The sequence below is a fragment of the Panthera tigris genome, chromosome D4 (genome assembly GCF_018350195.1).
Source record: "Panthera tigris isolate Pti1 chromosome D4, P.tigris_Pti1_mat1.1, whole genome shotgun sequence".
NCBI classification, from domain to species: Eukaryota; Metazoa; Chordata; class Mammalia; order Carnivora; family Felidae; genus Panthera; species Panthera tigris.
The window spans coordinates 75,489,642-75,513,900 of NC_056672.1; the positions used below are offsets into that span (position 1 = coordinate 75,489,642).

A 24,259-nucleotide genomic window follows, 5' to 3' on the forward strand; every position below is an offset into this window, starting at 1 on the left:
CCCAGAGATGAAAACCTGGATAAGGTGTCCCAGAGAATGAAAGCAGATGACTCTCCCCACTTCTGGCCCTGGGGCCAGGAAGCACAGGGCACCAAAGTAGCTGGAAGCTGGAAGAAAGGAACCCTGGACCTACTCACATTCTTTCATTTGGCCAACGTGTTTGCTGTGCTCCAGGCCTGGGCCTTGGGAGAGACAGAGATGTCTAAACCCAGGTCTTCGGTTAACCATTCCCATACCACTTATCTCAGTGCATCATCACAACAAGCCGATGACATGATTTTCAGGACCCATTTCACAGGCAGGAGAACCAAGCCTCAGAGTGGAAATTAAAGCAAATTCAAGTTGAATTGCGTCCACATCTGACTTACCTCAAAGCCCAATGTCCTTCCCATATATCACCTTTTCTAGGTGTAATGGGAGAAGGTAGACAGGGACAGTAGGGGCAGTAGGGGACTACGTAGTAGACTTCACCTTGCATGATTGATGGTCACATCCTCAAGTTACGTTGTTTGTCCAAGACCTTAATTTAATTCCACCTACACTAAACTGGTCCTGTAAACTAAACACTGTGGTAGGCTTTGTAAAGGCTCTTCTGATACTCTAGAAGAGAGGAAGCCAAGTAAACAAAATACAGCCTATTGATAAAATCATCTCGATTTTGAGATGTAGCCATTCATTTATAGCAAAAATATTTTGTGGGCATCCTCCATGTGCCAGACGCCATGTTCCACGATCCAAGGGTGAACCAGAGATGATGTGTGGCAGAGAAGAAAGGCACCAACCCAGTCTTAGCCAGATCTTGGAATCATGTGATTCCCTTTGTTCCAAGCTCACCAAGAAACCTAGTTCCAGTTGGGTTCCCACAAAGGTCTGCCTTCATGGAGAAAAATGGGTTAGTCACATGGTTTTCTGTATTCTGGCCCATTTGACTGTTCATTTCTTAACTAAAATTAATCAACTGGCACCCATCCAGGAGAGCGAGCCCTTATCATATAGACTTCCATGGCTGGTCCCTCACACAATTACCTCTCGTTGCAAATCTGAGCATTGCCTCCAGGTTATTTTTATTTCATTTTTTACAGAAATCATTGTAATTTTGGCGTGAAATGTAAGGCATCTATGGCAGAATAGAGAAAGGAGCTTCTGGGATCATTATGTTAGCCCCATTCCTAATGTTATTTACCTTTCTAGTTTTAGCTTTCTTTTTTCACCTCCTTTAAGAATTATCCTCCTATTGGGTTTTATGTTACGAGCTGCCTTAAATAATTTCCAAAACAAGTGCTTGCTTCCAAATCCCAGTTTCTTCACTAAACAGTTATGCAGCCAGGGGAATTTATTCTCCTTATGACCCGAGATTGATGCCCACCTCACCTCATGACGAGTAATAAATAAGATAATGCATAAAGTAATTAATACGAATGTACTCAATATATTTTAGTTGTCATTGTCGTAGTAATACTTATTATTATTAAAGGAGGCTATAAATAAATGCATATATGCATACCTATAAGCTCTGAGGGGGTTGGGGAAGGCACCACAGAGGAAGTAAGTCCTGAGCAGCAGTTTAAAAGATAACTGAAGATTCTCCAGGAGGCAAGATGGGGAAGGGCATTTCAGTGAAGGAGAACAGCCAGAACAAAGTCACAGGGGTGTGGGAGTACGGACAATGTCAGGGGATTGTGAGCGGGCCCATATGGCATGGCGGCAGGTGGAGGCAGGGAGGGTTCTCTGTGTCTCCAAGGGTTCTGAACCAGCCCACTGCTCTCAAACTGCAGTATATATCAGAACCATCTGGCAGGCTTGTTTTTAAAATGTGGAGTCCCAGGCCCTGGCCCTGGAGGTTTGGATTCATTAGATCCGAAGCAGCTCTGAAAAATCTGCCTCCTTAATGTGCTCCCACAGTGCCCCTGATGAAGATGGTCCTCAGCACGTGCTTTGGGAAACCCTGCTCCACACTGCTCTCCCATCTTCCTGCTAGAGTCGGATATCCACTCTGCCTCATCTGCTTCCTGCCTCCACCCTCCCTCCACCAGCCAAGAATTTCCTGACGGGCCTTTCTAATCGCGTCTTCATCCTCCCAATTCTGTTTCTCTCCAGCCCCTATTCCTGCCGGGGAAATACAGAATCATGACACCCACAGCAAACACATATTATTGTGATCTTATGATTCCTGTTATTTACAAGTACCTGGGCAAATTATTCATCTAAATGCCAGGGTGAAATCAGGGCTTGGAAGATCCAAGAAGAGGTGGGGTGGTTGAATGTGAGATCACTGAAGAGATGACTTCCTTCCAGCCTCAAACTCATCTGACCGCTCTCTCCCTCTCTCTGCAGAGAGTTGTCTGCACGGCTGGTCTCAAGTGGTATCCTCACCCTGCTCTGATTCATTGTGTCAAAGGCTGTGAGGTGAGTCCCTAAAAATGATCCTGCTGTTGTTATCATCACCATTATTATTGTATATTAATCATGGCTGTCATTTGCTGTACCTACTAAGTGCTGTAACTATCCTTTTTAATAGACTTCTTGGACAGAGATGAGCAATCCGATTTTACAGATGGTGGAACTGAGGCACAGTTCAACAAACATACTCAAAAATACATTTAATGGATAACAGAATTGCGATTCCAAGCCAGGTTTTGCTGCTTCCTAAGCCTGTATTCAACATAATACTGCATCTGTAAAAGGGAGGGAGGCCATATTGATTTTGCATCTTTAATATGCCAGGCACATTACCCAGATTATCACATTTAACCTTTACAGAACCACAGGAAGCATTTTTTTTCTTTCTAATTCCTACTTTACTGCTGACCATTACTAAAAGATCACTTCCTTTTGCTACATGTTTGTCATTCACTTATTCTTCGACCCCAGAATTAATATGGACATCTTAGACCCGACCATAGGCTGAAAGTGGAAAATCCTCTCTGACTTCGCAGTTGAACTGTTCCCTGGAGTTTGAAATGATGATCTGTCTCTGTCTCAGTGACAAACCTAGGGAGGGACAGGGTACTTAAGATGTCATGTGTATTCTTAAGGGGGCACTGTCTATGGAACTAAGAGATATTTCTGTGGACCCCAAGTCCTTTGTGGTTCTTCTCAGCTGACAGTGAAAAGGAGGCCCCAAATTCCATCCGGGTGGATGAACACTTATCTGCGGTGCCCCCAGAGCCCACTCAGGAAAATGCAGGTGAAAAGGACTATATTGTGCTTTAGAAAACTTTGTGGGTTTTTTTTTAAATTTATATATTTATTTTGAGAGAGAGAATGGGAAGGGCAGAGAGAAATGGGGAGAGAGAATCCCAAGCAGTCTCCACGCCCAGTGTGGAGCCCAACCCAGGACTGGAACTCAGGAACCACGAACCTTGAGATCATGACCTGAGCTGAAATCAAGAGTTGGACACTTAAGTGACTGAGACATCCAGGTGCCCCATAGAAAACTTTGATGAAATTCTTAGAATGTCAGAGCCAGAAATGCTCTTCTAGATGATCTAAACCTGATTTTTTATTTTAAAGATGAGGAAACTAGGACCTAGATAGTAGCCAAATCTAAAATTTGATGGAATGCCAAAATTGGAAGGGTTCTTAGTATGATCTAATTTAGTGTGATCTACTCAATGCTTATATGGAGTGGAAAATGAGGGTCAGAGAGGGGATGGACTGCCCAAAGTTGCACAGCATAAAAGCCACAGAACCAAAGCATGAACCTGGGTCTCCTGACTCCAGCCCAGTGCTTTTTCTCCTCCACTAGGCCACCTCCCACCCATGAAACACCTCGGAACTGCAAGTGTCACAGGACAGTCCCTGGGTCACACTTTTGTTTCTGTGCATTGGTTAGGAGCTCCCTATAGCATCTTCTCAGGGCACTTGACACTGAAGTCTTTAAGAACCTCCATTCTTCCAAGATTCAGCCAGGAATGGCAAAATCAAGGCCAAGGCCCAGGCCCTGTGGCTGTTGCTTCCTTCCATCTCTCTGGATCGGTCCAGTGCTTTGCGAAAAGGAAGCTTGGATTACCTGGGCGCTTGTTCTGCTGAGTTGGCGGTCTGGGCAGCCAGTGTGACAGCAGAATTCGATCCCTCCTTTGACTCAGCACTGGGGCCTAGGAGACCCTCACCTGTCAGGCTCCGAGCACTGCCAATGATGCTTATCGCCTTTGCCCTTGTAGGTGCTCCTCCTCTCCTTTACTCCTCAGCTTAGAGCTAATAGTTTGCCTCTTACCTGGGGCTGAAAACAATGCCTGGAAGAGATACAAATGCTGGGCCCAGGAAGGAGCCATCAACCTGGAGTGTCTAGAGGTAGCCAAGACTGAGAAAGGGTTTTGAGACTCCTGAGCCCTCTACCCACCCCTCTGCCCCCACCGTATCCAAAGTGGCCATTCACTCACTCATGCGTCAGAGCTTCACTGATGCCTGTTACGTGCCCAGCACTACTCTGCATTCTGGGAACACCATGATCTTAGTCAAGTGAAAATAGTAACTATGCTCTTCCTGACTCATCTGTGGTATCTCCTTGCCCCTTGTCCATCCGTGTATCCGTTCCTGAGGTTTTACTCAGTAAACATGTAAGGAATGTATATTTGATACAGTTTTGCTCAAATTGCCACACATTTTGCTAGAAAATCTAGGATGCAAAAATAAATGACACACATTCCCACCCATCAGGAACTCATAGTGTAGTAAAGGAGATAGACAAAGAGAGAATTCTTAAAGATGTACCAAGGGCTGTATCCAAAAGTACAAGAAGCTGTAGAAACACAGAATATCCGGGGGGAATTAGAGAAGGCATTTTGGAGGGATGAGGTTTGAACTAGATCCTGAAGGTTCAATTCCTCACCTGAACATATTAGTAATAGTAGTAGCCATGAGAAATACCAGCGATGGAAAAAAAAAATCTCTAAGTAGTGAAGTTTTTCACATGTTATTTGCTGTTTCTAGAAAGTCTCCCTTCTCCACGCTCATCTAATTAACCCCTGCATGTCTTCGGATCCCAGCCAAAATGTAATTTCCTTAGGGACACCTTCACAGAGCTCCCTGATTAGGTTCAGTCCTCTTTAACAACATCATGTACCTTTCCTCCATAGGTCTTATCAGAGTTGAAATTGGCCAATTAGATGTGTGATTATTTGATTAAAGCTTGCCTGCTCACTGAAGTGTAAGGTCTGGAGGAGTAGGAGCTCGATCTATATTGACTCACTATTATGTCTTTTTCTTTAGCATAGTGTATCACACATCGTAAGCATTCAATAAATATGGTTAAATACAAGATGGACGCGTAGATGGGTGGACAGATGCATCGATGTGCCGCAGGAAAGGACACACAGCTAGTGATGAGACTGGAGATTTTTTCAGGGGCTAAATGATAACAACAACAACAACAACAATAATAATAATAATAATAATAATTAAAGAACCAGTTTCATTTATTTATTTTTTCTTCTTCTTTTCTAGCTATTCCTTTACCAAACCAGTTCCTTTTATTCTAAGGAAGGTGCATTAGGTTTCCTTCCTTCATGTATTTGATATAAGAAAGACCCTAAAGATCAGAGCCCATAGGCAGGTCTCCTAAGGCACAGAGAAGAACCAAGGGCTTATCCTTTGTTGTTTGTGCCTCTCAGCTCAAATATGAATGTGATAATGTGTTCATTACGGCAGGTGCACAGCAGAGCCACGCTTGTTTTCATAGCCATGCACCTGTGCACACATACATCTGAGAACAGCTCTTGCCTGTTCTTGGTTCTGTCTTGCTAAGATGCTTTTAGACCCTAACAGGATAGTGAGGAAATGGAATCTGGCATCATGAGGTGGGGGCGCAAAGGCTCTGTGAATTTGGGGCAGAGATGCAAAAGCCAGGGATGCCACGGGGGTGGGGGTGACTCTTTGTGGAGCTCAGTTCTCCCCATAACAGTCAGGATGCAAAGGAGAGACCATTGGATCAGAGGGGTTGTGTTGAGATGCAATGGTCTTAGCCAACTGATGACACCTTTCCCATCAGTGAGTCACTGAGCATTAGAGGACCCATCCTGAACTTTAATTAGAGTGGTTTTGCTTTCAACTGCTTTCTATAGTAAAGGGTCATATGGTATTATTTTTGATGGGGCAAGGGGTATGCTTATTGTTTTGAGAAATCAGTGGACCTAGCCTACCTCCCTATTTCATTGTGCTAGGAGTCTTGAGGCCCAGTGAAGATAACCCAGTTAACCAAAATCACCAAGTAACCCCTCCAGTTCACTGGGGTTTGTTAGACTAGAGCCCAGATTTTCCAAACCCCTGACAACTGCATTTCCACTATGCCAATGCAATCTATTCAATTTCATAAACATCTCTAAGAGCCAAAGTTGTGCCCAGCATTAAAATAGGCGATAGGGAGACAAAGATGAACTGGATGTTGCCCACATCTTCAATGAGCTCACAGTCTTATACCAGCTACATGTTCATAAACAGAAAACAGTGGCTAAGTGCTCAGATGGGGAATAAAAAAGTGTTAGGGGGTTTGCAGATACTCCTGACTTTCCTGTAAGATTTCCCTGGGTTCAGATCAGTAATGACTTAACTCTGTCATCTTTTCCTGATTTTTGTAGCACCACAGAGTTGGAGGAGCACAGGGAAGAAAAGCAACAAATCAGTATGTGCTAGATATAGGCTAGAATGGCAAAGAAAAAAATATGAAGCCAACTTAGATTTAAATCATTGCTCTGCCCTGCCAGTGTGATCTTGGCTGGGCACTTTTCTTGCTCTGAGCCTCAGAATCATCTGAAAAGAGGGAAGAGCAAAGCTTACCTCACATGTTATTTGGAGAACAAAGACAACAAACACATAAAGCACGTGACGTTAAGTACATCTGTACTCCAGTGCTAGAGGAGAAGGAGCCCACAGTCACATACGGACAATTGTGCCAAATTCCTATGAATTCTTACTTTTGATCTTTATAATTCTGGGTAGATTGCATTCAGCTTATATTTTATTACAAATCGTGTGTCTAATTACCTACTACTAGGAAAAGTAGGGGGAAGGTGCTCAAATTTTCTAATCTTTTCGTGAAGTAAAATGAGTCCTGCTTTGGAAAGATGTAAGTGATCTATCCTGTGGCTTTGCATACTCCTACAAGTGTGTCCACCAGCGTAAACATAATTTAGTCAGGGAAAACTCAGCTAGATAAGTCTTTAAAAATGGTAGAAGCGATAACTGGTCTAAGAGGGTGTTGAGACTTGAAGCCAGGTAGGCTGTCTGCAGAGGTTTTTAAAAGGTTGAGAGATAGCTAGACAACCGCAGGGCCATCGCTCACCCACTCAGGATGCTAACAGGCCTCCTTCCCTTCTGCCTCTCTCCCCCTTTGTAGCCCTTCATGGGAGACAATTACTGTGATGCCATCAACAACCGGGCTTTCTGCAACTACGATGGTGGGGACTGCTGTGCCTCTACGGTGAAGACCAAAAAGGTAGGCCCCTGGGCACCGCCTCCTGCAGGCCTGCCCAGCTTCCCAGCCAGCATCACCCTACATGCTGGATAACCTAGTGCCTTGGTTGTGTCAGCACTTGCTCACAAGCTGTACTGTACTGTATTTTTTTTTTTTTTTATTCTTTTAGGCAGTAGTTGAGCTAATGTCATGTGCTGGGCCTTGAGCTAGGTGGGAAGGTTCATGGATAATCTTTGCAGATGTGGTTCCTCACCCTCAAAGCTTAGAGCCAGGTATGGAAGCAGACAAATACAAGAGTCATCAATACTTTGGGATGAGGAGGATAGAGCACTTTGAGGCCCCAGGCCAGGGGTTGGAGAAGGCTCTACAGAGGGATCAGCATGGAAGCTGAAACTTGAGAGATAAAGAGAAGGATCAGGGAGGTGGCCAGGAAAAGAATTCCTGGGGCATGTAAAATCCTAGAGAGAAGTTGCATTTTTAGGCTGTATGGCTAAAGTCTAGGGGAAGAGAGAAGATGGGACATTTCTACCAAGGTAAGTCATAGCCTTTGATTATTCTGTAATCTCTTGTTTCTCACATCTAATTTTTATAAAATTAGCAGGGGTGGTCTTGGTTGTGATTTTCTTCCTTGGTATATTAAGATGTAATAGGAGTGATTCAAGTGTTTGTAGTAAAACCTGAATATTTGACTATCACGTGTATCTACCAGTCACAGAAGAGTGGCCACCTCCACTTTCTTCCTGATGAGTGCTGGGGAAGAGATGGGTCCACCAGGGCAACCCAAGTTGAGAGCACTCTTGTGATGAATATGTTCATGGGAAGCTATTTCTGTTTTTATATTCATCAATACTCTGAGCCAAAAAATCATTTGAGCTCATCTCTCTCTCTTTAAAGGAGGGAGAACTTTGTTCCTAAGACGGGTCAGTCAGTCTTAGCTGACGAGGTGTCTGTGATCATGTGGTCCAAACTTTTCATTTCATAATGGGGCACTGAGGCCCATAGAGGAGGAATGATTTGTCTATGGTGGCAGAGGGAGTGATAGACACAGAGCAAGGCTCCTGGCTTGCTACTTAAATACCTTTATATTGTACCATCCTTAAAAGAATTAGTTCCTTTAAGAATGATGCTCTGACCCTAGAATGCACGGATAAACAGGGTAAGACCCAAGGAACACACTCAAACTCCATTTTTTGGTTGATGACTAGGGCTGCTGGGGCTCTCTGGGATCAGCCAGTCTTGTATGGGCAACGTTTCAGGATGCCTGCCCTTCTTTTCTGTTTTAAACACTGAAGGTAAACACTTTCTGCCCGAATACAGTTGAATAAAATTCATTGTCTATTAATGAATTTTCTATTAATGAATTTGTTTTGTATTTATTCACTCATTTCTATTCATTAGTAGAAAGTGAATTTTATTTTTCTCCCGGGTACAAAACAATACATATTCTACTTTTTGGAAAATCCAGAAAGTAAAACACCACCATCACTGCTGATCTTACAACCCAAAATAGCCATTGCTTTCCTTCTGGAGTATTTTATGTGTGTGTTTAAGTGTGTGGGTATTTGCGCCTATGTATATGTCACTGCATTTCCAGCTTGCAATCTTGTTTTGTTTTTACTTAGCACAGGAAATCTTACACGTAAGAATATGGTCTGACATTATTACAAATTTCCCAGCCATAGTTTTTCCTCTATTATTATTTATCACAGGGTTGTGATGTATTGTAATTTGTGTAACCATTCCCCTCTGGCTATTATTTTTAACTCTTGGGTTCAGTTTCTCACAACGATAAATAATGATGCTTGTGAATATATTTGCAGGTAAATATTTTTCTAGCTCTTATTATTCCTTCACAATTGATTTTTAGAATTGAAAGGACTAGGATAAGAGGTGCGAGCATTTATAAGGCTCTTGATACATGTTGCCAAATGAACAGCATACAATAGTGTCAATTTCACTCGTTGGAATGAGCCATTTGCGAAAGTGAATGGACAATGAAGTTTGTGTTTTAAATAGAAGTTTGTGTAGAATTATGACACATCATTCATGTGACACCATCAGCTGGAGTAAGAGCAGCTCCGATTAAAAGAATTTTCCTACCAACTATAACTTATATACAAAAACATTAAAAAAAAAACTAATTTATTTTTATTGGGAAACTTCCTTAAATGGATTGCTGTTTCTACAGAGTGCATGGTAGGAACATGAAGTCATGAGACTGGGGTTCAGGTGCAGATTCCAAATTATTACAGTCACTTGCAAAAATATATGCATGTACACCATATGGCCACTTTGGCTCTCTATTCCTATACTGGGTTCGGGTGCAACAATTTCAGACATCAGGGCCCTTAGGTGAGTGCTGCCTCTTTAGTGAGAGACCCAGAGTCCGTTCTTTGGCAGTTCTGCATATGCTTCATAGTCATTGCTTTTCCACCCACGTTATGTATGTAATTTTGGGCTTTTGTGTTAAAAGATCCCCTTCTTTAAACTGGTGATCCTTCTTGTCGGCCAAGTTTCCTTCGTTCAGTGAGACGCATGTTCCTTGAGCATTTGTGTGGGCCCAGCACTGTACCGGACTGTGTGCACTTTCCAGAGTCCAGATAGACTGACACCTGCCCTTGTGAAGCGCACAGTCTATTAAGGGAGCCAGGTGTTAAGCAGTGAGGTATACAACCACACCTTGTAGTGCTTTTGTGCAAGGGCAGTAAAGGACAGGTGCAGGATCTTTTGGAGAGCAGCGTGAAGGTGGGAGAAAGCTGCTTTGGAGGTGACATTTACATGGAGCCCTGGAGAATGAGCAGCTCTCCTGGAGGAGGTGAGCAGTGGTGGAAGACAGGATGGAGAGGGCTGTAAGAACCATGTGGGGAGCATGGGTTACAGAGCCTGACCTTCTCTTCTGGCGCACATGGCTTTGCCGTAGTTGTTCCTTGTTCGCAGCGTTTGGTGCTTTCTTCACATTGGGGATTCCTGGAAGTCTGATGTCTGGAGGAGAAGTGTGTCTCAAATTAAACTCACACTTCCTACAATTTAAATTCCCCAATTTAACTTCTGAGTAAACTCCAGCTTCTTGAATGCATTAACACTCTCTCGTACACACCCAACTCTGCTTCCTGCAGTAGACTGGGTTCTAGAGACAGCAGGTGGAGAAACAGAGGATGAAAAAGATACCCCTAAGTGAACTGTCCCCTCTGTCAGACATCCTGCCAGACACGTGTCCTCTGTGACCTTCTTTAATCCCCATGTCAGCTCTGACAGGTCACTATTACCTCTGCTGCACAGGTGAAGCAGTTTGGGCCCCAAGCACCAACAGGACTTTTGCTTGAGGTCATGTGGCCACAACTGCCGAGGCCCAGATTCGACCCCAGTTCTCCCTGACTCACGAGCCCAGCTCTTGCTCCTGCATGGGGCTGAGTCCTCAGTGCGCATGAGCGTGACCATCCCAGTTCTTGTTGGAGACAATTCACCATGAACCCCGACTGCCAGGGAACCATGGACGTGGGACTCCTCCCCTTGGCCAAGGTGAAAGCAGCCCTTCCCAGCAGTGAAGACAGGGTGGGGAGTCATCGAGGCTCCCAGCCTTGCCAGCCATCCCTGACGTCCCAGACAGCAGTTTCCTCTGAGTGGAAAAAAGTCCTGGTTTCTGTCTCCAGCTTCCACAGCAGGAAGCCTCTGATGGCAGGAGAGGGGCCAGAGGCTGGCTTCCTTCCTCTCATTCCCTGCCCCTTACTGGTGGCCTTGTTTCATTCCTACCTGAACTCTTGGCCTCAGCCACCCATCGTGGGGAGTTCCCTGCCCACAAGCACCCAGCCTAGCATTCAGGAACTTACTTCATGCACCTTCCTCAATTACAGTAATTCCATTAATGGTGCACATTAATGGTGCCTTGTCAGGGTTAGAGTCTCTGCATATTATCTCCCTTTGAGATACCCAATAAGATAGACTCTGTTGAAGCTCAGAGAGGGTGAACTCACTTTTACAAGGTGACACAGCCGCGGGTAAGAGTCAGGATTTCCTTATTCCAAACAATCGTCATTACTATTTTTTGAGAGCTTATGATTTGCCAAGCATAGTGGTGATCGTTTTTGCACGTGTCATTTCATCACGCAGCAGCTCCATTGTAGGTGTTGTTATCCTCATCTTGTAGACAATGCAGCTGAGGCTGAGAAGGGCCAACGTCCCACAGCCAGCAGGTGGTAGGACTGAGATGCAAATCTCGTGAGTCTAGACTGTGAGGCATCTGCCTCTAACCCCTGTTATGGACATCTAGATGTAATGAGCTTGCGGCTTCCCCCCTTCCCCTGGCGGGTGGGCTTCTTCCTTCCTAGTGCTCCTAGAGAGCTGTCCTGGGTATGAACTTAAGGCCCATGGGTAAGCAAGCATTCAGCATCTTCTCCCACATTTCCTTCTAGCCAACTCTCTACCGAACCCTCTTCCCAGTCACCAGGCCTGGGGACTCCTGGTCAGATGGCCCAGAATGTCAGTCTGCTCCCTCCATCCTTCCTCCCTTTGTCTGTCTGTCCAGACACCAGCTGTTTCCCACATCTGCCTTGTGGGGTGACCTGGGCCCAGCTGGCAGACAAGAGCAAGACTATGCAGGAAACTCTGTCTGACAGGGGTGACCGGTTTCCCATCCAGACACCTGTCTGCAGTGCAAGGCAGACAGGAAGGGGCAGGACTCAGCTTCTCAGCATGTCAGTTTATTATTTTCCTGTTTGGAGCCTTGAGGAGTCTCGAATACAGAGCAGATTTCCAGAACGGTCACTTCAGTAATTTACCCTCATAACAAAACAAAAAAAAATCATTCATAATTGGAATCATTCTCAGTAAGCATGTGTTGGAGCTTTAAGGGAAGAAGGGGAAACAGCCTTAACTTATTCAACATAGCAAGGCTTTGTAAGGCGTGGTGGCCTGGAACACTAGTTATGGTCATGTTTCAGACAGCTGCTAAGGGACTAACTGTGGAAGATGTCTGGGAAGTTGGGGTGGAGTCCCAGTTCTGTGACTTAGTTCTGTGACCCTGGGCAGGCCGGTCTCACCTTTGGTTTTTTATCTCTTGACATCTGGATTATATTCATGTCTAGGGCTTTTCCACATGGCTCCCTGAGGGACTTGGCTATCGAATCAGAATCTGAGGGCTATTTGGGGCAGAGACCAGTAAAGATTAAGGAGAGATTAATCCCAGAAACCGGTCTCAGCACAGGATGGCATGCCTAACTGATGACATTAAGTATAGGGTTGCCATATTGATTTGCTAAATCTAAGTGAAAACAACATGGTTTCTTAGGAAAGGACATTATACCCAAATGAAGCCCATTGGTATAAGGAGGCTAGTGACTCTATAATACATGAGAAGATAATAAACATCATTAGATGGACAGCAGCCTTCTTCGCTGAGTGGTCCATGCTAAAGGGTTGGGTATTGGGTTGCAGAGTTGGTGATGTCCATCAGTGGGTCTTACATCTCTCCTTAGGAACTAGAATGGTCCTCCTAAAACAAGTCTTGTGGTATCACTCCTCTGTGCAAAGCCCTTCACAGTTCTTCCAATGGCCTATAAGGCCCTATGTGTTCTGTCTACCCCCATTACTTCTGTGGCCTCACTCCCTACTCTCAGTAGTCTCTCTCACTTGACTCTAGCCCCTCTGAACTCCTCACCATCCAGCCAGGCATCCTTCTACCTACAGACTTTGTCACTGGCTCCTTTGTTGGCTGAGAACATTCTTCTCCATTCATCCAACATGACTCACTCCCTCACCTCCTCCAAGTCTTTGCTGAAGTGTCAAATTCTCAATGAGGCCCACCCTGACCACCCACCTTACACTATCCCTTACACACCCATTTGCTTTGGATTCTACTTTTTTTCTTTGTTTTAAGACCCTTATCACCTTGGCACATACTATAAAATGTATTTACTGTCTCGGAATCTGTACACTCTTGTTGATCAAATGAACATTTCATGAGGTCAAGAATATACATCCATTTGCTCACTGATGGATCCCTGGTTCTGACGTACCCCACTGGTGAGCACCTGCTATGTATGTGACATACACCGTTCTAGGCCACAAGATGGACCTAGTCCCAACCATGCTGAGTTTATTTAGAGTATATTAAGTGCCAACAGAGACAGAGCAAGTGAGGGAAGCTGACAAAGCTCCCTGGAGAAGGCAACACCAAAGGTGAGATATGAAAGGGACAGTAAATCTTAGCCAGGTTAAAGGAGTTGGGGGAGGACCAGAGACAAGGATGTGAGGGCAGTGTTTGTGGCAGAGGGCACAGTCTGTGCAAAGGCCCAGATGTAAGGGAGCATATTAAGGAAACTACATTTCCCTAAGTGTTGCTAGAGCACAGGGTGAGAGGGGATGTAAGTAGTAAGAGGTAAGAAATGAGCCTTGAATGGGCTTTTATAAACCAAGCCAGGGAATCTGAACCTTATCCACAGAGCCAAGGAGTGTTCAATGATTCTAAGCATTGAACTAGTCTAGAGGATCCTAGAAGGCTTCTTGGAAGAGGGGCTAGATGTGTTTACCTTGAAAGATTAGTAAGAGATAACAAGAAGATGACTAAAGAGACTATACTAATTCCTCGTCCACCAAATCATTGGCTTCTGGAGTGTTATGATTTTCCCTGTTTGGGATGGAGCTTTGAATTCTCCATGTGGAGAAATCAGACACTACTTTATTTTGTTTTTTGAGTAAACATGCATTTCATCTGTAAATGGCTTATCGAGGAACTATGTCCACAAGAACACCTAATACATGGTGTTAGTGTAGACTGATAGGAGTTGTAAGTATTAGATACTTATTTTAGTTTGATCCTATTCAGACCCATCTGTCCCTCAAAGTTCCCATTCTCATAACCATTGTCAACATACATCATCATGACCACCATCAACAGCAACATCCCCAATATCGCTATTACCGTCACCCTCATTATCACCATCATGTATTGAGCACATGTTTTATGCCCATATACCATGCTAGGTGCTTTACTTGAATTTTATACTTTATCCAAAATACTTCTAATGGACAGGCCTGTCATTGCCTCCATTTTACAGAGAAACTGAAGCCCCCAAAACGAAAATAACTTGCCTAACAGCATAAGGAATCAAACCCAAGTCTCATTCCCTTTTCTCTCCCTTACTCTCTCTCCCCGTATCCATATGACCACTTTATCCACATTTAAACACGCCTCTGTATTCACTGACTCCTCCATACCCTGTACCAGGCAGGTATCTACCCTGCCTCCAAAGAGCTTACGGGGAGTCCGTGTACTTGCATCACACCTTGGTCTACTTGATCTCATTACATCTGTCGACACCGTGAAGTCCCTGAGACTCAGAGTGGTGAAGTGATGTGCCCAAGCTCCCATGGTGGGCGTGTGGGCAGTCAAGGCGTTCTGGCGTTCAGCATAGGACGCGTGTTGCTCCCCACACTGCACACTCTCTGCTTGTGACCTCCCCGTTGAGTCTGAGTCACAATCCTGCCCCTGCCTGTCTCCCGGCCTCAGAGGAGACCTGCAGCCAGGACCTTGTGGTACATCTGCCTGGGCTGCATTCCTGAGCCACTGAAATGCGCGCGCACACACACACACACACACACACACACACGTGGAGGTGTTATCCTGGGCAACTCACCCCAAGGAGAAACCCCTGTCCCTGAGCACCATCTCCAGTACAGAGGAGAAAAGGAGAGACTCGTGGCCTTTGGTCATTGACCTGGGCTTGTTGACAGAATCCTAGAGTAGGTGGCCAAGCCATTTATGGGATAGCCTAGCCACACGGTGCTGGGAATCCCACATGTAAACTGGCCACCATGGCGTTTGTGCTGTGGGTGGTAGGTTTTCTTGGGAGCCCATCTGGGGGAGAAGGTAGGAAGCTGCTTGGGAATTTCCCAGGAAACCTGGGAATTGCGTTCAGAGCTGACTTTACCAGGAATGTGACCCTTTTTTCCATGTCTCAGTTTCTTTCTCTATAAAAAGGGGACCCTGACTCCTGCTCCACCTGCCTCCTGGGGGGTCGGTACCAAGGAGTGGTTACAAACAGGGATGCAGATCTCAGGCCAGCCGCCAGCCAAGTGACTCACCCCTGTGCATCTTCGTTTCCTCTAAGATGTAAAATGGGGCTGGTAAGAATAGCTACCTTATTAGGGTTGCTGGGAGGAGTGAGTGAGACAGCGCACATTGGGTTAACTCAGGCAGGCACATACTAAGGGATAAAAGGCTATTGGCTATCAAAAGACACAGCAGCAGTCAGCCTGGCCAGGTTGTGAAGGAGGAGGCTTTTTACTCTCACCTGCTGAAAAGCTCTCAGTGTTTGGAGTGGACTTTAGAATCCTACACCGTCTAGTTACTGACTGGTAGTGAGGCCCAGGGTGAGTTTGTTTTCTTTTAAACTTTCTGAAGCCTCTATTTTCTCACCTACAGGATGGGTAGCTAATAGCGACAGCCTCACAGCATTGTGCAGTGTGGACTAGCCAGCACATTAGGAATTATCCGGCATGTGGAAGGGCCGCAGGAAGTGGTACCATGTGTGTAAAGTGCTGTTCACTGCGGTGGACCCGTGTCAGACCTGGGAAGTAGGTAGAGCTGACAGTCTCTACCTTTCTGTTCCCACTTGCCACGGAGGATGCTTGTGACAAGAGAGGATCCCAAGGCAGGCTCTGAACAGGCACTTTGCTAAGATGCAAGAGGAAGGATGGGAGGAGGAAACAAGAGGCTGTACGTCTGTTCTGCACTAGGGCTTCTGCGAGCTGGTTATTTTATGGACTCCTCACCAGAACCCTGCGAGGTCTTTCCAAGGACCCTTGCCTTACAGATGGGGACATGAAGTCCCCAGGGGGCCAAGGACTTGCTGGAAAAGCGGCACCTAGGTGGAGCCCACACCTGAACTTGTCTGCCTCCCAAACTCCTAGCAAGGGCTCGGTAAATGCAGCTGTATTTACAAGCATGCAGTGAAGATAAGGAGGCTCCAGATCTGCCTCCTGAGGCCAAACCTTCTAGACTTTGTTATTCTGATCGGGGTTCCTTCCCTCAGTTTCCAGACTTGTTTCTCTGGGAAAATGCCAAAACTGCCCTGGCTGACTTGGGGAGGAAAGGGAGTGGCCATGCCGTGCTCACTTCACCAGGGTGGCCACACTGGCTTAGAGAAACTAACTGGTGATGGGGCCCTGCCAGCTGGTGATAAATGGACAAACTAGTAGAACTGGGGATGGCAGAAAGGGTAACATGCAAGACAGGGTTTGTGGAGAAAGCCTAAATTTCTGCATCCTTTCTGGCCAGGGCTTTTGCCTTCTGCCTTTCTCAGATGAGAAGGATTTTCAGACAGATGGGAAGGTAGAGAGCATTAGAATCAAATCTTAATGTACAGGTAGGGAAAATGAAGCCCAGAGAAGGGAAGTAACATGTACACACTCACATAGAGAGTGAGTGCAACAGCAGAGGGTCCCTGCCTTGTGTTCTGGGTGCATATTCGTGCATTCATTTGTTCCTCCGTTCAAGGGTCCGTTGAGTGCCTGTTATGTGATGTATAAAGACTCAGGTCAACAACAGACATGGTCCTTGCTCAGACTGAGCTGGCATACAAGTACAGAAGCATTTCAGAATGAGATGACGTGATAGGAGATGAAGGTGATGATGCGATCTTTGGTCAGACCAATGAGGGAGGAGGTGAGACTTGAGACAAAGACCTGAAGAATGGAGGAGCAGCTGGCCAGGAAAGAGCAGTGAGGGGAGAGGAAGGTTGATGGCTAGAGACTTGCTCAGATGGTGGTTCCCTTATGGAGGCTGTTGGACAGTGTCATCCCAGCCAACAGGAGGAAAGGTCACAGAAGGGGTTCATTTAGAAGAAAACGGCGCTAATGATCCACACAACCTTCTGAATTTGTGTTCTATTACAGAAAGCCTTATCTGTTCAGTAATTCCAGGTTATCTGCCAATAATTATGTTTAATTTTGTAAGGTATACAACAGTGATCTCGTACTTTGGTGTCACCTTTTCCATAAAATTTGATTATGGGCAAAAAAAAATGGTAGGAAAACAATTGTAGTATTTGAGGAACCAATAAATAAATAAGCCACCAAGAGTCAGGAAGAGAAAGGGGCCAGAGGTGGTCCAAGAAGTGTGTGTGGAGATCAGATCATGCAAGGCCTTGAACTCATGGTAAGGACTTTGGGTCTTATTCTAAGAGATCTGTTCAATTTTTGCCTGTGTGAGACGCAGCGGGAAGCTCTTTCTCTTTTAAGCTTTTCTCTCTCTCTTTAAGAGAGAGAAATCAGATGTGAGACTCTCTCTAATGGGTCCTAGAGCCCAGTGAGAAAGAATTATAGAGAGAACTCTGCACAGGACATTAGAGGTAACCGGATCATTCTAATGTTAGCATGTGGCAAGGACAGGAGAAGAGACTAGATAAAGGAAAGGGTTGAGTTGAGGACAAAGAAGCCGCTGAAGTCAGGGAGGTGGGAGAAGGGGACAACAGGCAGCAAAGGTGTCACCGATGGTGAAATGTGAGCTGGCGGGAAATCTGATTCAGCACAAGCATCTCCTGAGTGTGAGGCCACGTGCTGGGGCTTCTGGATGTTTATTTGTGTTTGGACTTCACAACCGTATGAAATGTGCGGTCTTTTTAAAAATCACCCTTTTATGGATATAGAATCTGAGGGTCATGGCAGTGGAGGGATTTCCCCAAATTGCTCAGTGACTGTGAATCCAGCAAGGAGACCAGTCCAGGCCTCCTGGCTCCCATGATGGTACTCTCCCCATTTGACCTCAGCTGTTAGATTCGGACTTGGCCCCACCATCAGTTTCCCCACTTGGACTGGAGAATTTCCTCTATGTCGTTTAGAGGCTATGGAAGGATATTCTAGATTAGAAGGCACAGCCTTCACAAAGGCATGACAACTAGGTAGTCAGTGTCCTGAACAGGGAACAGCAAGTAGTTGTAAGCAGAAAGACACTGCGTGGAAGAAGCATCTATGAGAACGCTTAGCATTCTCGTGAATGCTTATGAATCTTTTAAATGTTTATTTTCGAAAGTGAGAGAGAGGCACTAGTTGGGGAGGGGGAGAGAGAGAGAGGGAGACAGAGGATCCAGAGCAAGCCTGTGCTGACAGCAGAGAGCCCAACACAGGGCGCGAACTCATGAGCCATGAGACCGTGACCTGAGACAAAGTCTAACACTCAAACGACTGAGCCACCCAGGCACCCCTGAATGCTTATGAATTTAAATTGAAAAGAGAAACAGAGATGTGCTAGTCATGGGTACAATGAAAGAGTCAGAGAGAGGTGGAGAAATGAACATTCATTCATTCTATGGCTTAAGCTCTGAGAAAACAAGAATGAACAAAATAGACATGGTTCCTGCCTCCCTGAGGGAGAGAGATATCTATCAATTGATGGATCGATCCATCGATGCACTGAGCATATGCCAAGAACTGTGCTATATGTTTTTCATCAGTTCCCTTATCCCTCATCACAACCTCAGGAGGTATATGCTTTCATTATGCCCATTTAATGAATGAATTAACTGAGGCTCAGAGAAGTTGTCACATGCTCAAGCTCACACCAGTAGATGAGAGGGCTGGGGCTTATACTTCAATCTTCCATTTTAAATCACTGCAAAATTGCAGGATGGAAAGAGGTTGAGAGGGAGGGAAGGCAGGCCAAGAGGCAGAGAGAAGAGTTAGATACACAGAATGAGTCCACAAGCCAGGAGGACAAAGATGTTCCCTGAGACTGTGTGAGCACTTGGAGGCCCTGCCGAGGCAGGAGGCGAATGAGGTTATTACACCCATCTGCGCAGATGGGGGCCCCCTGGGAAAAGTTATATGCAAATACCATGATGCAATGAGGTGAAATCCTCTTGCGTTAGCCCAGGCTGGGCCTGGCTCAAGCAGGGCTTGCACTGTGCCCTTTGGGAAGACCGGTCATCTGCTGCACGGGGAAGACATTCGCGCTTTCAGTTTCTAGAAAGGAAAGCCAGATCGAGGTCCCAGAACGTGTGAAGGGATGGAAAAGTTTTTACATTTTTTTCACAGCTTTTGTTACATGTGTGTAACAACTCATGTTGTATACCTCTCAGCTTTTCTTTCTCACTCAAAATCTCCTCAACAGCCTTCAACCAAAATTTGGGATTTACAGTTACATTACCATTTTACATTACAGTTTTTCACCCATGATTTCATTCAGCCCTTAGCGTTCACAGTGTAAGGTGGGGCTTAATGATACCAGTGCTCCAGCTGGGAACCTGAGGCTCAGAGAAAAGTAGCTTCTCCCACTTTAAATACCAGATCTGTCACTTTTCACTTTGGGCGAATGCCTGCCCCTGTCAGAGAGCCTCAGTTTCCCTGTCTGTAAAAGGGTGATTGTTTTAGTACCCATCATCTTACAGAGTTGTCAAAGGATTTGATGTTTTCCTATTTAGAAAGTGCCTGACCTGTAATAAATACCCTTGAAAATGGAAGCTGCTGTTACAATGACCCGTGATGATTTTGATAAAAGTTATTGCAGGGCTAGCAAGAAACAGAGCTATGAGTTGAACTTGAGTCTGCTGCCCCTCCCCCACCAAATTCAGTCATTGGAAAACTATATCAGACCCAACCACCTGGCTCACTTCTCTTTTTCTCTCTGCAGGTTACCCCATTCCCTATGTCCTGTGACCTACAAGGTGACTGTGCTTGTCGGGACCCCCAGGCCCAAGAACACAGCCGGAAAGACCTCCGGGGATACAGCCATGGCTAAGGAAGGACAAGGAGTTGACAAAGAATTCCCAGCGCCAGGACCCGCATCCCTTTGGTATTGATTTCACAGTCAGCTGCTCAACGGAATGGCCTCCCCACACCAGGGATCCTTAGCACCCAACCGGTCTGCCTTTAATTTCACCCAGGAAGGACTCCTAGTAGGGGCGCATGAACCAAGTCTTGCCATGTTGAAGGATGGAATGGAATCCCATCCCAAAGTCTTAGATGGATTGCATATACAAGTGTGCTGTCCCAGAGCCTAAAATTCAAATCATTTGTCACACAGCCACAGCAAGAAACATGTTATACAGTTAGGAGTATGCACATATGTGGTTAGTACACACGCATGCATACGTACCCCAACAGACATCTGTGTGAGGGGAGTGTTGGAGACTGAGCGGAGAGAGACGGGAACAAACTCAGTCTTCCCTTTCCCAAGCTCCTAGTCAATACTGTCCTTGGGAGAAAAACAGTTGCAGAAACTGCTAAGACCAAGTATTGTCAAGATAGCTTGTACTCTGAGGCTTGGAACATGTCAGGCATGCACTGTTGTGCAGTCCTTTGGGATTAGAAGTGAAATGGTCTCTGATCACCTACCTTCTAGGGAAGTAGAACCCAGGATGAGGTAAAGAATCCAAGGTATGCAAAGCCCCCTAATTCTTCTGCTGCCGTGGGGGGATTTTACCCCAACTCCAGGGTTAAGGCCAAGCTGGAAATGGCATAGGGTTGCAGTGTCAAGGTATTATAACAGCCCCCTGCTTGAGGCCATAATATCCCTCCAGAACCCACCCATTCCCCAAATCTTGCCTTGGGACCACATTCGCTGCTACTTTTCCTGCTGCTCTATCCTATACATTGAGTACCCCCAAGATGGTAGGACTAGGTTAGGAAAAACCCCACACAACCAAACAGTCTGCCTTAAGAGTGACCCACATCTTCCCACAGCTCCTCACTTCTTAGCCCTTCCGCAAGAGAAAAACCCTCATTGGCCCACTTGGTGAGAAGTTAAATCCCCCATGGGTGGGCTTCTCATCCTAGGAGGGAGTAGAGGGACTAGAGATGCTAAAACCCTCACTGAGAGTCCAGAATGTCTGAGCCAGTGTTAGATTTTTATAATCAAGTGGACCAGTGTTAAATGTGCTGTTGGGGCCATCCAGAGACTGCTGGAATTGTGGGGACTCTTGAGTTATTATCCTTATCCCTGCCTTCCTGGCCCTCCAGGCTAGATCAGGCTCTGGTGCTGAGGACCTCACGGTTGCCCTGAGCAGCATTCTAGAACAGAGAATCATCTTGGATATGATCAATCTGAGCTGTGTTCTCGAGGGCCCTCAGAGGGAAGCTAAAGAGCACACAGCGTCAGTCCCCAACAACCAAACATGGTCATCATGTTCTTCACATAGTCTTCCAGCTGTCAGGACTCCCATCCACACCTGTGGTTGGTCCGCCCTACCCTCTTACCCAGGTTCAGCCTCCAAAAGTTGAGAGGGAGGTAGTCCATTGCATGTGGAAGCCCCTACCTCATTGGGGTCCTCTTTGCCTGTTTTCCACCAGTTACTTGTCCGCTCCTTTTGAATTAATATGGGAAGAAATTAATATGGAAAGAGGTGGCGAGAATGGTCAAGCTGGACATAATTTCTAGACCTGGAACTGAGAAAATGAGGCAGTAGGAGGGTATCACATAAAGATTGCTGTAAATCATGTCATCTCAAATCTAGTGAAAGCAACCAACAAAAACAAAGTCTAGCACAGGAATGGGATACCCCAGGCATGTGTGCTGACTCCTCATTCCTGCACCTGAGGCAGTCATTGTTAATCAGTCATCGTCCTTTCTCCTATGGGGACCAAAAATAACTTCAGGAACCTTCTTCCTGTATTACTCCTGACAGCAATTACCTGCTGACCAAGAGCACTTGAGAAGACATCTATCAGCCAATATATACATATATCAAGGTGCTTTTTGCACAGGTGCCCACAAATGATGCAGTGCTTAGATTCGTGTGGCTTGTTCTGTGTTCCAAACTCTGAGACTGGGTTCCAGAATGGAGAAGCTGCCACCATGGTTAAGGACAGACTCAAATCCCTTATATTTCCTTCTTACAAACTCACATCTCATTTATATTCAGATCATTTTCTATAGTTACCAGGGCCAATCCTTAGCAAAACCATCCTCAAAATCGGAAGACTTGATCCCATTTTGTACTCCCTCCAGTATCTTAGGACTCTCGCCAACTTCTAAAGCCCCTCTCTTGCCCTAGCTGAGTTATCAGCATGTGTGGTCAGCTGACAAGATATGAACTAAGAAAGGTAATGGTATGGGCCCTCCCAATTGCTTTATCATGCATGGAAGTAGTACAAAAAGTCTTGGAGACCCAAAGGCGCCATTACTAATGGTGGGGTTGCAGGAACCACAGAAAAACCTCACCGGCTTCCCTTAAATTGACCCTTGTGGTCTTTCTTCCTTCGCTCTCACCCTGTCTATGCCCATACTCTCCAGCTGAGCAAAGTTTCCTAGAGGCTGACTTCTATCTTCAAACTCACAGATTGAGTTGAGCAAAGAACTACCCAGTCTTCTCCTTACCGTCAATCAAACCTGTTACTCACAATGATATTAGGCAAGATAGGCTGCCCCACTGATGACCAGCCTCATGCTCACATGGGAGGCCCTTCTCAAAACTTAGAGAAAGAGACTCAGTTCTATTTGTGCGAGGCACTGATTTCCGGCTTCATTTTCTTTCTGGGAATAAACTCATGGTCTTATCCCTTTGATCATTTCCTGCTTAGGATAATGGAGTACTCACAAGGAGGCAGGTCTGAAGCACTGTTGTCTATCAGCAGCTCGGGGGCCCTAAAGCAGTTGGGGGTTCTGGGTTGAAGAAGTATTAGCCTGTTGGCAGCAAGAAAGAAAAGATGAGGAAGACAGTTCTCCAAACCCTGTTTTGGGAAGCCTTTCCAAGCCACAACCCTAACTGCATGCCCAGAGGACTTGCATTACCCCCATAGTCTGTGCCAACCACCTCTTAAGGGAAGATAGTCCTTGGGAAGTCCATTTTGGTGGCTAAATTAGGGTGTTAAGAAAGGGAGCGATCATAAATAAATAGGGCTTTGAAGATGGAGGGTATGCGCTGCTACTCCGGGCTTCAGCATGTTGAGTCACTGCCTAGACGGTTCTCTTGGCCTTTTTCCCACCTTGGCCAATGCTTAAATGCTATTTGTTGAAAATAATTCTTTCAGACAGATTTCAGCTACCTCCCTTCCAGGTTCAATTTAACTTGGTTGTAACTGTCAATTTGTTATAGGTCTTACCTGTGTTTTAAAAAGAAAAAGAACAAAAGAAAGAAAAAGGAAGGAAGGAAGAAAGGAAACCATAAATTCAAGTGAACAGTTTTGAGGTTTTATGTTTTGTGGTTGTTTTTGTTTTTTTTTTCTGGAACTACTTCAAGTGGGAAAATAAAAAGAAATTGACGGTAAGAAAGCTGTACAGATAGAGATTGATAGAAGACAAAGATTAAAAGGAAATAAAATGCATGATTAAAAATAAGAATTAAAAAAAAAAAACAACTATTTTTGTGCTTCCTAAAGGGAACTGTTTATTCTACAGACTAGTAGGTAGACACAACCATAAAAATTTTCCCTAGCAGGAGACATAAAGCGGGATCTTATAATGCTGTTATTTTCTGTACATTGTGGTAGGTCCAGGAATAAGACCTCTTCCCCCTTGATATGTAGTTGTCGTTGTCGGGGGAGCATTTTGTCTATTTGTTTGGTGGCAATCAGTGGTAGCCGGGAGTAGGGAGGGCTGGAAATTGGTTTTACCTAATATTAAGGGGACATAGTGTGTTGTGCTTTTCACGTTATAAAATGTTTGTATTTACCAGTAGAGCACTGGGCTTTATAAAGACTGCACTTAGAATCACACTGCACGATCCACTTTCCTAAAAAAGCTGCTACATGACCAGACAGGTAATTCCCATGGTTTTTGAGAAACAAAACAAAATCAACCAAGCAATCAGCAAATGCAAAGACTAAATAGCAAATGAATAAAAGCCTATTCTTGTAACTTATTTACATTTTGCCAAATTCCTACCAATGGTTTCATCTTTAAAAGATTTGTATAATAGC

The 24,259-nt window shown here is 45.3% G+C and overlaps 1 protein-coding gene and 1 long non-coding RNA gene across 2 annotated transcripts in view; one reads left to right on the forward strand and one right to left on the reverse strand.

Annotated features, from left to right (window-relative positions):
• Positions 1–23,471, forward strand: part of PAPPA (pappalysin 1) — a 240,957-nt gene extending 217,486 nt beyond the window's left edge. Inside the window, exons 20-22 of the mRNA XM_042964314.1 lie at positions 2,335–2,406; positions 7,334–7,432; positions 20,034–23,471. Coding sequence (XP_042820248.1) covers positions 2,335–2,406; positions 7,334–7,432; positions 20,034–20,141 — 279 coding nt within the window. The 3' untranslated portion in view covers positions 20,142–23,471. The remainder of the gene's footprint in view (positions 1–2,334; positions 2,407–7,333; positions 7,433–20,033) is intronic.
• Positions 9,602–21,292, reverse strand: LOC122233070. The gene is made up of 3 exons (XR_006210520.1): positions 21,216–21,292; positions 20,738–20,849; positions 9,602–10,393 (listed from the first exon to the last, which is right to left on the reverse strand). It is a non-coding gene; the product is annotated as an uncharacterized LOC122233070 (long non-coding RNA).
• Positions 23,472–24,259: the final 788 nt, after the last annotated feature.